Source organism: Apodemus sylvaticus, chromosome 1 (genome assembly GCF_947179515.1).
Source record: "Apodemus sylvaticus chromosome 1, mApoSyl1.1, whole genome shotgun sequence".
Taxonomy (NCBI): Eukaryota; Metazoa; Chordata; class Mammalia; order Rodentia; family Muridae; genus Apodemus; species Apodemus sylvaticus.
The window spans coordinates 66,317,221-66,333,679 of record NC_067472.1 but is presented as its reverse complement, the minus strand read 5'-3'; the positions used below and the strand labels follow the sequence as shown (position 1 = coordinate 66,333,679).

The 16,459-nt window shown below is 50.5% G+C and overlaps 1 protein-coding gene across 1 annotated transcript in view; it reads right to left on the bottom strand.

Annotated features, from left to right (window-relative positions):
* The window catches only part of Stk32c (serine/threonine kinase 32C), an 81,128-nt gene that overhangs the window by 21,567 nt on the left and 43,102 nt on the right, over positions 1–16,459 (bottom strand). Inside the window, exon 2 of the mRNA XM_052174253.1 lies at positions 11,340–11,395. Within this exon, the coding sequence (XP_052030213.1) occupies positions 11,340–11,395 (56 nt within the window). The remainder of the gene's footprint in view (positions 1–11,339; positions 11,396–16,459) is intronic.

The following is a 16,459-nucleotide window of genomic DNA, read 5'->3' as shown; positions in this document are numbered from 1 at the left end:
GTACTCAAAGCCCCTGAATACCATAATGAACATACCTCCTGTGAGTAGCAGAGCCCAGGGAAGGCAAACCTGGACCACAGGGCACCAGGGAAGGATCCCGCCTTCCCCAGGACTCTGCTGGTGGGCAGTGCCAGCAGCATACACACACACACACACACACACACACACACACACACACACACACGGAAGGCAAACCTGGACCACAGGGCACCAGGGAAGGATCCCGCCTTCCCCAGGACTCTGCTGGTGGGCAGTGCCAGCAGCATACACACACACACACACACACACACACACACACACACATGATGAGTTCAGGAGGTATATGTGGCTGCTAGAGAGTTGACCTTGGGAGAGGGTTGCCTGGGTCATGTACAGTAAGAATGGTGTCCCTGAACAGAGAAGCAGGCAACTCACGCAGAAGCACAGCAGGGCAAGGAACAGATAGAATGGGAAAGGATGCTCAGACAACTGACAGGTGTCCCTGACAGAGCATCAGGGACCACGCTAGTCTCCCGCTTCTCTAGAGGTCGTGATCTTGAAGAGGCTGGTGCTCCTCAAGTCCCATCCTGGGCCCCTACCTGGACCAGCTCCTGCAGTTCCTCAGTGAGATCATGTGCCCAGCACCTGTCCTCAGTCTAGACCGTCTCCCTCACATCTACTTCTGCTTCTGGCTCTCCCTAATTGTCCCCTAACCTCTGTCCCTCAGAGACTTTCTTCAGGGGGATGTCTGCCCTTGAGGAGATACCACTGCTTTACGTGGTTAGGAGAGGGACACAGCAAAGAGGAGAGGAGCAGGTGGGACAAAGACTTGGTTTTCTCAGCTCTAAGCGCTGCTACCTGGGCAGCAGCTGGTAGAACCAAAGAAGCTTTGGGTGTCATGGTGTGTTAATCACTTCTCGTCACTATAAGGGGTGCCTGACAGAAGCAGCTTAGGGGCTGAAAGATTTGCTTGGGCTCAGAGATTAACAAGGCACAGGGCATTATGGCGGGGAAGGCATGACAGGCCACCATAGCAGACACCTGAGCCGGGGGTGACCATATCCTATAGGATCAAGAAGCAGGATGAATACTGGTGCTTGGCTCTTCCTCTACTTTTCTTCCCCTCTTCTTCAGTGTTCACGTCCAGCTCATGGGATGACGCTGTGCCCATTGCAGGTGGGTTTTCCTCCTGAGGTAAAACTCTCTAGAAACACTCTCATGCACACGAAGGGGTTATCTCACAAGCGTGACACCTATATGTGGAGCAGGTCCGTGGGACAGAACAGAAAATCATGAAACAGACAAAACTGCACAAAGATACTTCTTGGACCATTACAGTGGCTTCTCAGATTTAAGTAAAAAAAAAAAAAGAATTTCTAATAAGTGATGTTATCGACATCAACTAAGTTATATGAAAAGTTGATCTTTGCCTGACACTACAAGCTGGAATGAGCTTCAGGTTATGAGGTTTATCCTGACACATAAAACCTGAAAGCAATAGAAGAAAACATGAAGGTGTCTCTAAATGGAAGTACGGACAAATTTCTGTGGCTCTGAAATCCAAAAACAACTTGGAAAGTGATTGACTAAACAAAACAGCTGCATAAAAGAAATTATTATGCATAAAAATGTGGATAAATGAACTTGGTAGACAGTGAATATTTGCAACTTAGGTCACAAATAAAGGTCGTCATTCCTAATAGACATTGCACTTTAGAAATAAACAGAAATACCAACTAGAGAGGAAAATAAAAATAAAATAGGCAAGTTAGACTACCACAAGAGAAGTGCAAGGCCAAGCTAAGCAAATTGCTGTGCCTTGTCTGTTAGGCTGGCAGAAGTCCAAGCAGCTGGCAACACGCCCTATGGCAGACACCCCGTGGAAGACAATGGTGCCATCTCTGTGCAGGGGGACTTGGCAATTTCTAGCACAAGTCTTGTTCATCCTCCTCCAGCTCACATACTCCACTTCTAGAAAGTAACCCCAAGACATACTGTAGAAGCGCACAGGCATGGCTAAAGCAGGAGGCATAGGGACAATGAGGCTTGTTGGCACACCTTTAGACATAGCAACAAATCACAACATGAATGGCCACCAAAATGACGCCCTCTAGAGGCGCATATAACCGAATCCTGGAACCTGTAGATGTGTTACTATGCAAGGGAAAGGGACTTTGCAGCTGTGATGTTGACTTTGAGAGGGAGACAGCATCCTGGACCAAGGCATCGGATGCTACCCCATGGCTCTTAAAAGACAGTGATGGGGCGGGGGGGGGGGGGGAGGCGGGGGAGGAAGAGCCCAAGTCAGAGAGGAGACACAAGACAGAAACAAGAGGCCTGAGTGGCAGCGAGACCACCAGCCAGCGTGAGAAACACCTCTAGACCTGGGAAGCAGATTTGAGATGAACTCTACCCTGGAGTGTCCAGAAAGGATGCAACCCAGCCCACACCAGGCTGCAATAAGCAAATAGTGAGCAGTCCTGGTCAGCCGCTGCCAAAGTCAGACGCACACGGGTCTCAGGCAGAAGCATGGCCCTCTGATGGCAGAGCCTCGGAGCCTCACTTTGGTCACAGATGATCTGATAAAGACTGCAGAGATGGAGAGGAGCTCACAGGCTCCCTCAGGACAGAGCAGCCTGGGTCTCAATCAAAACCACACAGCAGGGGAAGGAGGGGCAGATACGGAGCTAGAGGACCCAACCACTCACTCCTGGGCGGCCACACTGCCAACGTGGTTCAGAGCAGAAGCAACAACAGCCACAAGGCCATTCGGAAAGCCCCGAGTGTGACCAGTGCTCATACAACCACGCCGTTGGCCATTTTAGGTGGGAACAGGTTCTGTGGCCATGTTTAAGACAATCATCCTTGTGTTTGGAAGACATCAACTGAAGCACAAAGAGGCGGGCTGCTCTCTGAAATTCAGTTTAACGCAAGAGAGGAACAAGGAAGAGGCCTGGTTTCCACAGCGTGGTCAGGTACGCAGTAGGCCACTGTATGTCTTCCCTCTATTTTTTGAGCTGTGAACTTCAGTGGCTCAGGATGAACTGAGAGCTGCTGTTCACAGTGGTCGGTGGAGAGGTACACTTAGCACTCGCTCTGGGCTCTGCTCTGTGTAGAGGCCTGGACGCCCGGGCTTAGGACAAGACAGCCTTCCCCAATAAGGGTCAACCCTGGCCCGGTTGTCTAGGACGTAGAAACTTGTGAAGTATCGCAAGGCATGAGGCTTCCACAGATCAGCTGATGTCGTCGGAGTGTACAGGCAGAGAAGGAAGCAAGGTGTGTGGTGAGCAGAGGTCATGCAAGGCAGCCATAGCCTCCTATGAACCTCAAAGCGTGACCTGGATCTTGGACAGCTGTGTCCACCAGCCCCATGAGCTTCACCAGTAAGGGGAGCTCCTCCAGGCTCAAAAGGCAGGGGGTAACCATCCTGCTCTTGGCAGTCAGCAGGACCACCCTCAGCTGAACACCCTTGCTTGGTCCTCCCAAGTCAAGCCACCCAGGGATCAGGTATGCCAGGGAGATGACAGGTGGCCTTCATACGCCTGTGCAGGGAAGAAAGCAAGAGCTCTCTGCCTAAGTCTGTCGCAAGGGAAACAGCTATTTTTAAGGCACCAACGCTGCCTGGGTGACCCTGAGAGGCAAGCCTAGCACATTCACATCGTGTTTTGGCCCACTTAGGAACATGTGATAAATGTTCTGCTGCATCCTGGCTCTGTGGGGCGGTGGCCAGGAGGCTTTCTTTATCCTATGGTGGCAGCAGAGGCAAGTCCAGAATAAGCTGTCAGAAAAGGGACTTGCAACAGGCTCCTGATGCCCAAGACCACAGCATCCCTAGCTCCCATGGCAGTCTTGGTACCCACAGTACCGGCAGTTCATGTGACACTCCTGGACCCCCACAGCCCTGGTGGTACCCCAGCTGTCTTAGTAGGGGTTTCTATTCCTGCACAAACATCAGGACCTAGAAGCAAGTTTGGAGGAAAGGGTTTATTCAGTTTACACTTTCCACATTGCTGTTGATCACCAAAGGAAGTCAGGACTGGAACCCAAGCAGGTCAGGAAGCAGGAGCTGATGCAGAGGAAAAGTTATGGAGGGATGTTTCTTACTGGCTTGCTTCCCCTGCCTTACTCGCTTGCTCTCTTATAGAACCCAAGACTACCAGCCCAGGGATGGCACCACCCACATGAAGCCCTCCCACCTTGATCACTAATTGAGAAAATGCCTTACAGCTGGATCCCATGGAAGCATTTCCTCACCGGAAGCTCCTTTCTCGGTGATAACTCCAGCCTGTGTCAAGTTGACACAAAACCAGCCAGGACACCAGCCAAGACTCAGAGTGTAGCTACTCTTGGGAGAACTAAGCCCCTCCCCTTGATCAGCCTCCTACAGCTAATGCTGCCTCACCTCCAGACCTCCAGGACTTTTGAGGAATCCCCTGTAGCTATGCTCAGAACTCCTGTGGGATTTCTTTCACCTCCAATCCTGGAAGGAGTGGATTCCTATTTGATCTTCAGCATTTTCTCCTCTTCATAGCTACCCTAGCCGGCAGCCCTGACTTTCAAGGAGAAAGGCTACTGATGGAGACTCACTTGGTATGGGTAGGCACAGGGAGCCTCCTAGGGTGAGGACAGGGCCCAGATGGATTCTGCAGAGGTCTGTGCTTGAGGACCCACAGAAGGAAAGTTCAAAATACATCAGGCAGACTGAATGTCCCAAGGCCACTTATTCAAGTCCAGGCAGAAACGTAAAATTTATATCCTAGAGTCATCCTGGCCCTGAGTGACAAAGCTCTTCAGTGGGCAGGTAAGGGCAGGCACCCTGTAACTAGGCCACCTGTATGGGACTCCCTTGGACCTGACAACTGTCCACTCTGAGTGCTGCTGTGGTCTCACGAGGGGACATAAGGTCCTCCTAAAAGGAGCTATCTCACCTCTCTCCTTCCCCACTAGTGTGTACATGTTTTCTGACCCCTTTCCCACAATCAGCAAAGGTACAAACAAGAGACAGTTTCAAACAATCTTAGGTCACAACCAACACAGCTAACAGATACCACTGTTCTGAGGCCTCCAGGGCACACTCCCTGACAAATGAGATGGCTCCACCAAATCTGCTTGGGCCTAGTAAGGTCACATCAACCTCTCTCTGCCAGTGGGGTAGACTTGGCAGGATGTCTGTAAGAGGGGAAGAAGCAGATACCTTAGCCAGGGCCTGTGTGCTGCAGGACTGAAGGGTCACAAACAGGTGAAAATAAAGCCCAGGCACCTGCAGGGACCTGCAGGGAGCACGGCAGCTGTGAGCAAGGTCAAAAGCACCAGGAGGCATCTGGAGACTTGCCACTCGAGTGGCCACCTTGAGCTTACTCCAGTGACGCTTTTCATAGATGCTATCCACACTGTGACAGCTAATCCCATAATGGGACCAGAGAGCAATGACTCTGACAGCTACAGTATAAATATTTGAATATGCAAAACCCCAGAGTTCAGGATTCAGAGCCTGGATGTCTTGGAAGAAAATGGTGGAGATAGTGTTAAAGGTAAGAAAGTCACTTGACACTGGTCTAAGCATCAAAGGTCAGACCATTGTCCTCCATCTGGCTGGCATCAGAGTCCACTGGCTAAGAACAAGGAGCGTAGAGGGTGCCACCTGCCCAACTGAGCTGATACAGACTGCCTCCCACTGACCTTCTCATCCTGGTATCTTGGGTAATCCACATTAGCTGCAGGCAGAACTGGTTCAAGCAGCCCCAGGGGTGACCCTGGACCCCATGATTCAGGATTAATCATCCCAAGCAATCACATCCCAAAGTTAGGCATCTCTGAGCTCTCTGTGGCTATGACTGGTCTCCTGCTGCTACTGTGTGTAGCATCTGAGAACCAGATTCTCCACAGACAGAGCTAGTGAACCATAGGCCCAGTGATGTCCCACAATACTCCTGGCAGGATGCAGCCACTGAGAGGTTACCATGGCAACCACAGTGCTGCCTTGTCTCTGAAATGCTGGGCAGAGGCAAGGTGTCATCATTGGGGGCCATGATAACAGATCTTTCAGGGAGGAGCAAGAGGACCCCGGCCCAGCTGCATACCAGCCCAAAGCCCCCAAATTGCAAGTCTGCATCTGAAGATGATCTTCCCCAAGTCTCCCCTGGATTTATCTAAGGATTTGAGGACTCATCAGGGACAGAACTCCTAGAATGGTTAGGCTCTCTATCAAAGGCGTGTCACACCCGTTCTCTAAGTTCTTTATCTATAAACTGAAAAGGTGACCGAGCCTTTCTATTGGTGCCTTTCACCTTGGGCCTGAGCCTTTCTATTGGTGTTCAGGCCTTCCCTTTCCAGGCCTTCCCTTTCCACACAACAGCTCCATCAGCCCTTCTGTGAGAGCTCTGTGGCTAAAATGTGAGACCAACTGCTTAGGAGACCTCAGGCTTAGACTGGAGGAGGGGGGAAAGAGGCTAGGTTTCCTTCCCCAGAAATCACTATGTCCAGGCACCCTGAAGCCTCTGTGTGTGTGAGCTATGGCTGGCCTTGGCCTGGGGATAGAGAGAAGGAGAAAGGGGGATCTAAGGAACAGAGAGTGGCCAGGGCAGTAGGAAGGTTAGAAATAAAAATGGATGAAGAGACGTATCCAAATTGAAACCGGGCCCATAAGGCCCTAGGGTGGTGGAACATTCCTGCCAAACAGAAAATTACACCTGCTGGCCCAAAGCCAACCAAGGTACTGAAATCCCCCACCTGGACCAGTGTTCTTGCACTCCCTTAAGGACATCCAGACCCAGGAGTCAGGCATCTCCTTGGGATCTTCCTGGTGTTCGCTTCATTTTCTACTTAGTGGTGACATGAGCATTGGTGACATGAGCTTTAGGACTGACACCTTGCCTGCAGATAGCACTGATAGACATCAATGTTCAGCCTTGAGCCTGTTTAGCATATCACAGGAAACCTGCCTCTAGAAGTCCTCGTGGGTACACTGGAAGCCAGAAGCAGATCCTATCTTCCCAGCAAGAAATGCCCACAGACTGCAAGATCACACTAGCTTCACTGCCTGGACCCCAGATTGGGTACAAGCCCTATATTCAAGTACGTCCAGCCTCTGCTCAGCCGTAACTGAAGCTCTAGGAAGCAGCCCTTCCTTTCACTCCTGGGGAGGGGTTATGGGTGGGAGAGTTGACCTGAAAGCCAACATTGGGATATACAGACCACACCAAGTCTCCAACTAGAAAAAAAAAATGAATTCCTTACTACAGCAATCAAACACCGCACAGAACAGCACAGTACACAACTCTAAGAACACATGACAGACAACAAACTATGGGCCAGATGAACGAAGGGTTCAGTTGACATCCCAGGCCTGACACTTTGTGGTCCTGAATATTGTGTGATAAAGACACAGAAGAGCAACAAATGCAGGAAAGGTTTCCTAAGAAAGCACTAAATCTGCTAAAGCTCACCCTGTAGGGCCCTTACCACTTCCTCTCTCAGTTAGTCTTCCCCTGACATATTTTAGAACCTCCTTTCTCCTTCTCTCTATCTCCAGGCCAAGGCCAGCTATAGCTCACACAGGAGCTTCAGGGTATCTGGATATAGCCTAGCCTCTTTCTCCTCTTCTCCAGTCTGGACCTGAGGTCCCGCTCCTTAGCATCTGGGTCTCCTTGCTCTTCAAGACCAGCTTGTTATTCTCACAATAGATGGAAGCCTAGAAGAAGAGCAAGTCTATCTAGCAACATCTTCCCACGGAGATGTCAGGATTCCAAGAGGATGTTTCTTGGGGCCTCGGTTAAATGAGAAAGCTGGGTGTGAGGTTCTGACACCTGAGTCAGGAGGCCTGCTGCCGTATGCAGGTAACCCTGGGCACCCAATTCACGCTTGATGAAGGAGGTCCTAGGAAAGCCAATACTCAAAAAGCCCCAAGAGGTTGTGAGGGCTGATGTCATTCTGTCTCAAACCGATGAGGGGAATTTCAGCCAGTGGGTCCCTCTAGTTTTCATTTCTATCTCTCTGCCAGCCAGTCAATGTTTGCCTTTCTATTTCTGTATTTCTGACTTGAGCTATATTCCCAAGCATCTTGCCTGTGTGTCCTAGTTCACTCCACCTTATGGAAACAACCCAAGCAGATTCTGCTCCCAGGAACAACTTTAAGGGGTTTCCTGCTCAACAAATTCATGACAACAAAACCAGCCCTCAACATCCCAGCTGGAGGCCAGGGGAGCCTGGGAGCTCCACAGCAGAGGCCTGAGTCCCAGACACCTAGACACTGACCCCCAGGCTCCGCTGAGACATAAGAGATTTCATCAGTAGATCTGTCTGTCACCATCAAGGAAACACAAGGAGACAAGCCTCTTACTTCCACTGGGAAAGCTACGACCAGAAACTCAAACCCTGACAAGTATGGGCAGGAATGTGGAATGGTATGCCCTATGGTGGGGCAGTAATATGGTTTAACACACGTCAGCCTTTGTAGAAACACCATGACAGTTCCTCTAAAGTCATAAGATCACCCTGTGATAGAGCAATTCCACCTCTGAGCAACAGAATTTAAAGCAGGAAGATCAAGAGACCATTGTACACTCATGCTTATAGCAACAGCAGTATCCACAAGGGCTGATCTGTGGGAGCAAGCCAAGAGTCCATCAATGGGAAAACACTGTACACAGATCAGTAAGATTGTTTGACCTTCAGAGGGAGGAGATTCTAACACAGACGAACTTTGAGGACATTTTGCTACGTGGACTCAACCAGAAACAAAAGACACATTTTTCACAATTTCACACACTATACCACATTTAATGCTTGTGCCCCCTTCCAGGTTTCTGTATTAAGGTGTTGGTAGAAAATCCTGAGGGTGAGGAGGACTCATGAGTAGGGCATGTCCTGATGAAGAACCCCAGAGAACTCTGACCTCTTTCCTCATCTGAGGAGCACAGCGAGGAAGTCACCATGGCCCGGCACCATATCTGTCTCCATTTTGAACTTTTAACATCAGTAACTACTAGAGATATTTATTGCTCCAGCATCCAGTATGTGGTGCTTCCATCATAGCAGCTAGAAATAACTAAGGTAAGGTGTCCTTAGTACTCAAAATCATAGGGACAGAAAGCAGAATTCTGCTGCTAGGTCCTGGAAAGGGGGCGAGAGAGAGTTATCACTTAACAGAGACAGCTTTAGTTCTTGCAAAATGAAAATAACTGAAATTTGTCACATAACAACATGGCCATAGTGACATGAGACTGTGCATGTAAAACAGTGGGCATCATGACCAACATTGTATGTAGTTTACCAGGTTTTCATTTTTAGTTTTTTAAGAAATTGGGAAAACAGTCAAAGACTAGTTATAACAAATTTGCACAGCCCATTTCCAAGAGTCACAGCTCCAACAGGGGAAGTAGCCATTGGTTAAAGGAACATTAACTGGAAACATTGGTCTCAGATGCACATATTTTGCCACTGCCTTGCACATGCCAGGGCTTTGGTGGGCTTCGTCTATCTCACTCAGAGGAATTGTCTGTAGCGAACACAGCCTCTGGGGCACAGCATCCAGGTGGATATATTCTCAGGTCTACTGAACAGCACAGCTTCCTTTTCAGCCCCACCCCACCCCTGCTCCTTCCTGCCTGGGTCCAGTACTGCGATGACTGAGAGTAGTAAGGACAGAACCCAACCTGTGAGGCATTGACTCTCTCAAATAGCCACCAGGCAGCCACAGCCTAAGACTCATGGTGATGTAAGTAGGCAGCTAATTGGGATCTGGAAGGAGTGTCCCAACTGTACCATCCACCATCTTAGACAATGAGCCTGTCTCCCCAACCCACAGCTCTCAAAGACAAGACTTGGTCAGAGGAGCCATAATCCTGGGTTTCTGAAAACTTGACATTAGATAGGATATGCCAGATGCCCTCTTGAGGATAGCCCTGAAGGAGTGGAAGAAGGATAGTAATGACAGGAAAGGTTGGGTAACGGGTGCCCTGAAAGCCTCCAGGGAAAACAGAAATATTCCCCCCAAAAAAGCACCCACCCTTTACACACCCTGACCCCAACCTAGCCCACTAATGGTGGTTCAGTCTGGATCGTTACAACCCAGTCCTCTTCAGACCTAGGTTCTGAATGCCTCCTGAGCAGAGGACCTCCCATGTGTGAGCTACTCTCCTAAACCCAGCTCCAGCTGCCCGTCTCTCCTTCTCCACAAACCTCACCTGCCTGTCCCTCTTGCCTGCACCCTCCACAGCCCTGGCAACATCCATACAGAGGAGTTTCAACTGGACTCAGGCTAACCATCCTCACAGACTCAAAACAGTCAGCATGTAGGAGCCCGGGCCCAGGGGACCGAAGAGACACCTCCTTGTGGTTTGTTCTCCACACAGTGCTAAGCACTCATCTGTTTTGACTTAATTCACTCCAGGCTTCAGTAACCAGAACAGCCATCCTTTATGAAACAAGGAAATAGAGGCAATTAATGGCCCTCAATCATCCTGCGCTTTGTACTCCGGTGGTGTGGAGGCACAATCTCGGTCGAGAAGGCTTTCGGAGCCTAAATAGGCACAGTGCGCAGACAGCTGTGAGGCTAGAGGGGAAGGAAGTGCCCCGGACAGCTGAACACAAGCGTCTGTTCAGGAGGGGGTCCATCCACAGCACATCACGCTGCAGAAGCCGAGGGCTAATTCCAGCCTTTTCAGAGCTCTTGTTAAATCTCTTTGAGTTATAATTACCCCCAATCTATAGCTACCACAAAGCAGCAATCAGGAAGTTAGATCTGGCCGAGAGAGAAAAGACAAGTGGAGACAGGTTCCACAGGGTGCCTGCTTGAGGGACAAGAGCCTCGGGGTTGGTCTGGGAGGAAGAAGGCTGGGCAGACACACTGGGTCTTGTCACCTTGCACCAAAGGAAGTGACATAGATACAACCTGGCCTCTGAACTACAGTGTGTAGCCGGAACTGATGTTTCAGTTGGCAGGCCCATGAGATGTCACAGTAGCTCCCAGATCTTGGGGAGCTGGCCGCACAGTGCAGCCTTCCAAGACTTATTGAGGAAATTCCCTCAGGCTGCAAAATGGCTACAGTATTGTGAGTGGGTGCGTGTTGGAACACAAAACCCCTTACAGGGTAACCAGGGTTCTACAGAACGAAAGGAGAGTGCACTCTGTTGTCGGCTGAGCTGAGGGCCCAGAGACCCTGCCTGGAAAGTGGTAGAGGGGTAGGTTGAGGGCAACCCCCTGAAGTCCTAGAGTCCCCACTTCCTCCCAACAGTCCTGAGATTTTTGCCCCAGTGATGGGAGTAGCTTCTCTGAGGAGGAATGCAATAAATCTGTCTGTGGCTCCATGGTCCCATATGTCCCCACCCCTCCCCTGGTCCACCCAGAGACTCTTCCTTACCTTGCCAAAGCTGCCTTTCCCAATTGCTCTCAGAATCTGGAAGTGGTCGAAGTTCACTGTGGAATGAAGCAGAGACACCAGGTAAGGCAGTGGAAAGGTTCTGTACCAGGCACAAGAAGCTCGCACCTTAAGAAACTTGCACCTGCTTAACAATTGTGCAGTCCATCAGAGATCCATCCACTTAACCCCTCACCCAAGGGGCTGATCATGTCTCTGGGTGAACTCTAGCTGTGCAAAGGATGGCTCAGACCCTCCTTGTAGGATTACTATGGGTTGGGAAATGTATATGACCATAGATAGTCAGGCTCCCAGACTTCCTCCACTGCAGATCTGCAACCCAGCAACTCCACTGACATGACGTCCCATGGAAAAAGTGCAACAGGAAGTCAAGGCGTCTCAGCCCTTAGAGCACCAGCCCATGCTCTGGGGTCGCCCCAACAATAGGATGGAGCACCAGCTCCCGCTCTGGGGTCGCCCCAACAACAGGATGGAGCACCTGCCCCGCTGGAGCTCAGTGAGCAGGCCTGGGATTATAATGGTCTCTTGATTAACAGTGGGGAACAGCACAGGACAACATTCAACACAGCCTGATTGTCTCTCCCAGGCACCACCAGTGCCCACTGATGCAGTCTCTGCTGCCACAGCCCTGGTGAGCTGGGTACCACTTGCCTGTGATTCCCAGACTTCCTGTTGTGCTCTGATTCCCTTGGGGTCAAGATGGGTCAGTCTTTTCTATTGTCCTTTTCTCTTATAGGGCCTGAGGGATGGTCTCACACAGCCTGGATTTCTGTTCAGCACCCCTTAGACAGGTCTCTCCAACTGACCCAACCTGGAAGCCTAAGTCCCCAAGTGTATATCTCTATACCACACCACTCAGAGGGTCTACCTAGGGCTTTGGGCCTTGTTGTATAGACACTTCCCCAGAGAGGACCCAGATTGCCTATGGCTCACAGAACCTTACACGTTCACTTCATAACCACTTTCCCTCTGGAGATTTTGGGAGGGGTGAGACTCCCATTTCTTCCTAGCTTATGGGTATAAGGCAGGTACTCTGCTGCTGCCCCAGAGTGGGGTTCTGATCAGCAGAAATCAGGTTGGTGGAGGGGTAAGTGAAGCGGACAAGGTGGCAAGCGTCAAGGCTGGCAAGTGTGTTGGAGAGGCCTGTAGGGAATGGGTGAAGGTTTCATGGATGAGAACACACAGTCATCTCACCAGGCCTGCACAGCATCAGACAGCATGTTTCAGGCCGGGATCTACTGACCCGAGGGCAGACTAGTTTGTAGGCACCTGCTGAAGACTTCAGCCTCTGCCCACATGTTGCCCTCAGTACCCAAACTCATCCGAACCTCATTCCTCAACCTCAGTCACTTTACAGATTTGTTGTTGTTGTTGTTGTTGTTGTTGTTGTTGTTGTTGTTTGAGAAAGTGGCATACTGCAATGAGGAAGCACCACAGCAGGGTGGGTGGCAGCCAGCCCCACGGCCCCTCCCATAAACACGAAAGCACAATGGCTTTTGGGATAAATCATTGCATCTACCAGCTAGGACAGGAAGGTTGGTTGTCTAGGCCCTTTTGTGCAGTGGGGACAAAACTTAAAAAGTATGGTGAAAGAGTGATGACATAGTGGGTGTCATGGTTTGTCTATGCTCTGCCCAGGGAGTAGCACTTTTAGGAGGTATGGCCCTGTTGGTATAGGTGTGGCACTGTGGGTGTGGGCCTTAAGATCCTCATCTTAGCCAGTATTCTGCTAGCAGCCTCCAAATGAAGACAGAGAACTCTCAGCTCCTCCTGCACCATGCCTGCCTGGATGCTGCTATGCTCCTGCCTTGATGATAATGGACTGAACCTCTGAACCTGTAAATCAGCCCCAATTAAATGCTGTCCTTTGTAAGAGTTGTCTTGGTCGTGGAGTCTGTTCACAGCAGTAAAGCCCTAACTAAGACAGTGGGTACTGTGGGAATGTGTAGACACCATCCAGCAGAGGATCTCCAGCCTGCCCCACAGCCAGGCTCTGCACAAAGCCACAAAGCAAAGTAAAGGTATAGCTATGATGAGGTGTTGTTACACAAGGTTCTAAATGTAATGATCAGGGATTGGAGAAGGGGTCTGGCATCAGGAGCAGAAACAGCAGGCTGGGAGCGGAGGCTAGGCACTAACCTCAGGATGTAAACTAAGGCCTGCATCTTGATGGAGGGGAACAAATCTGGGCCAGTCACAGTGTAGCTTTGAGACTGGGCTCTGCCAACAAGCTTTGAGCCAGGGTCCCTGTACCTGTCCAATCTGAGCTCAAATACAGCTGCTGCTACCTAGAGGTCCTTGGCCTCACACAGCTGCACATGAGACCCTAACCCACTCAAGCACCCATAGTCAGACAGCCTCATCTACTCCTGACAGTTGGAGAGAAATGAGGCCCCATGCCCACCTCCAGAATAGCAGCATTGTCTGCTGGGCCTACCCCACAGCCTCAGTGGTGCCTACACTCCAGTCGAGAACCACCTGAGAAACAGCCTAGGCATCCCCCTGCTTGTGGGCATCTCGCTGCAATGTCCCTGGCAGCCCCAGAATGCAGAGCGTTAAGTGTCTGCCCAACAGTTGTGAGTTCACATAGGAACTCAACCAAGACAACTAACCTTTGCAGAGCACAAGCATGAGTTTCTGAGTTTATTCTTTCCTGGAAGGACAGGATTGGGAATAAAATACATTAAATAACAGGTCAGAGGCATGAGGGAATCTCCCAGCAGCTGTCCTATACCATACTCAGACCCCTGTACAGCAGATGTTACCATCCAGGTGTGGGGGGATGAAGCCTCCCAGGAAGGCTGGGTGTCAAAGCACATGTTTTTAATCCCAGCACTTGGGAGGCAAAGGCAGGTGGACTCTATGAGTTCAAGGCCAGCCAAGAATATACAGTGAGACCCTGTCTTAAAACAAACAACAAAAAAAGACTCTGGGCTCCTCCTGACAGGAACTGCTAGGGTGCAGAGCTAGCGCGTGCTCAGTGAGACCTGTGGTTTGGACACTGGCCTGACTGTGGCCTCCCACCAACCCTCAGCTTCCCATGGTGGGCCTGAGTGGCTCTGTAACTACAGCCCACGCTGTGCCCACCCCCCTTGGATCTCTGGTTTCCTCCTCTGCCTGGGGGGGGGGGGCACATGAGGATCTCCCCTGTCAGCTCCTGAGGTAGGTGAGGGAACCAGTTATCAGTGACACAATCAATTGACACTATGCTGGCTGTGGCCTTGAAAAGAAGCAGGTGCCAGGTGGCTTCAGGTTTCAGCACGCAAACCTCTTAGGCACATTCATTTCATAACCAATTCATAAAGACACGGAGATGCAGCTGCCACGGGAGTTCCCCAGTGTTGGAAGTGAACATGGCCTGTACAGGGAAAAGACTCTGCCAAGGCGAGGGTACTCCATTCCTCACTGAGACAGCCCACCCTCACGGTAACAATGGCCAATGGCCATGTGAAGATGCCTTTAGGGTGGGAAAAAATCAAAACAGAGATTCCTGACTTTCCCCAAACCTACCTCGTCAACAACAGGTTAGTCCTTCTAAGTGACCAAGCCAGCTCTACTTGCCCTCAATTTACTAGCAAACTTGGCTGGCCTCAGCTCCAAAGATGCTTAGAACCCAGTCTTGCTGCACATCCCCAGATGCAGGTTCCTCTCCCTCTCTTTAGGTTCCCATAGCAACCAGAGGTCCAGATAGCAGCAAACGCCACCCCCTCCGCCAACCCCCAGTACCCAGAAGAGCATCTGAAGCCCTGGGGCTTCTTTTCAGTCTTTTCCTCATTTGGGGGACACGAAAGCTCTGGTGTGGAAGAAAACACATTAAGCATATACATGGAGGGCATGGAGGGAAAGGGGGTGCAGAGTGCCTGTTTTTTACAAGATCACCACAGGACACTGTTGAAGCTGACCTCGAGGAGAAGAGCGAGCCCAGATGAGGGAGCTAAACAAGACAGTCTGTACAACTCCAGTGTGATTTGCTGTGTAACTGTGGGGTGAAATCTCCCCCCCCCCGGGGTTCAACACCTCATAAATTATCAAGTAAGAAGAAGAAAACACTAGTTCAATTCCCAACAGGTTCATCTTACGTGTACACATCTCCTGCTCCAACCAAAGCCGGTGTTTGAAGGGGAGGCCGACTGTCTTGCATGCAAGGAAGTGGCCCAGCTCAGAGCTCCAGATGCTCTTCCATCGTACAACACACTGAGGAGCGTGGGCACAGACTCTTCCCGGGGCAAATAAATATTTCAGAATCAAGGGTTTTTTAAATATTTATTCTTCAAGGGAAGCTTTTATTTTGCAGTGTGGTTGCAAGCTATGAGGCAAGTCATCTTTCTTGTACCCGTAGCCCTGAAACTATTTTTCTCAAGGATATGAGGTACCAGAGAGCCGCAGAGAGTGCTGTTCAAGTCATGAGTTGGGTTCACAACCACAGAACTAGACCGAGCAAGAAGAAACAGGGTACTGCAGTGTCCCAGCCTGGCAACTCAGAAAACTCCTAGACACGTGTTCCCTCGATGTGACACCTGACTATGACCCTGAGAGCTTCATTCAGTTCTGAGGTGGGGGGGGGGGGTAAATGCACATTATAGGAAAGACAGGGGCTCTCTTGCTGAAGACGGCCAGCTCTGCCTCCGTCCTCTCTGATTTCCCTGAGACTGCCAGCTGCTCTAACGGTGCGGCTTGAGCAGGTATTTTTCAAACAAGAGTCCTTGGCATGTTTAGATCATGCATGGAGCCTTGTCTACTGGTCCTGTGATGGCAAAGCGCATGAAGGGTAACCGGAAAGGGCAGATGACAGAATCATTCCGATAACAGTATCAAGAGCAAACAAGCTGCGTGCGAGTGACCAGGCCAGGCCTCTTCCCCTGCTGGATGCGGCACCTCAGCTCTGCCACTGGGTTCAGCAGGCAGACTGTGGCTGGCATAAAAATCAGTGTTTCCCAACAGGAAGCGATGGGAAAGTGCTAAGTCACTAGGCTCTAAGTTAAATCGTGGTCCTTTCTTAAAACAGACAAAAGCATGCCCCTGTGTGCAAGGCAGAAGGAAGATGGTCCCCGGGAAAATAAAAATAGACTCAGGGCTGCACGGTGAGTCATTCTATTGTTATC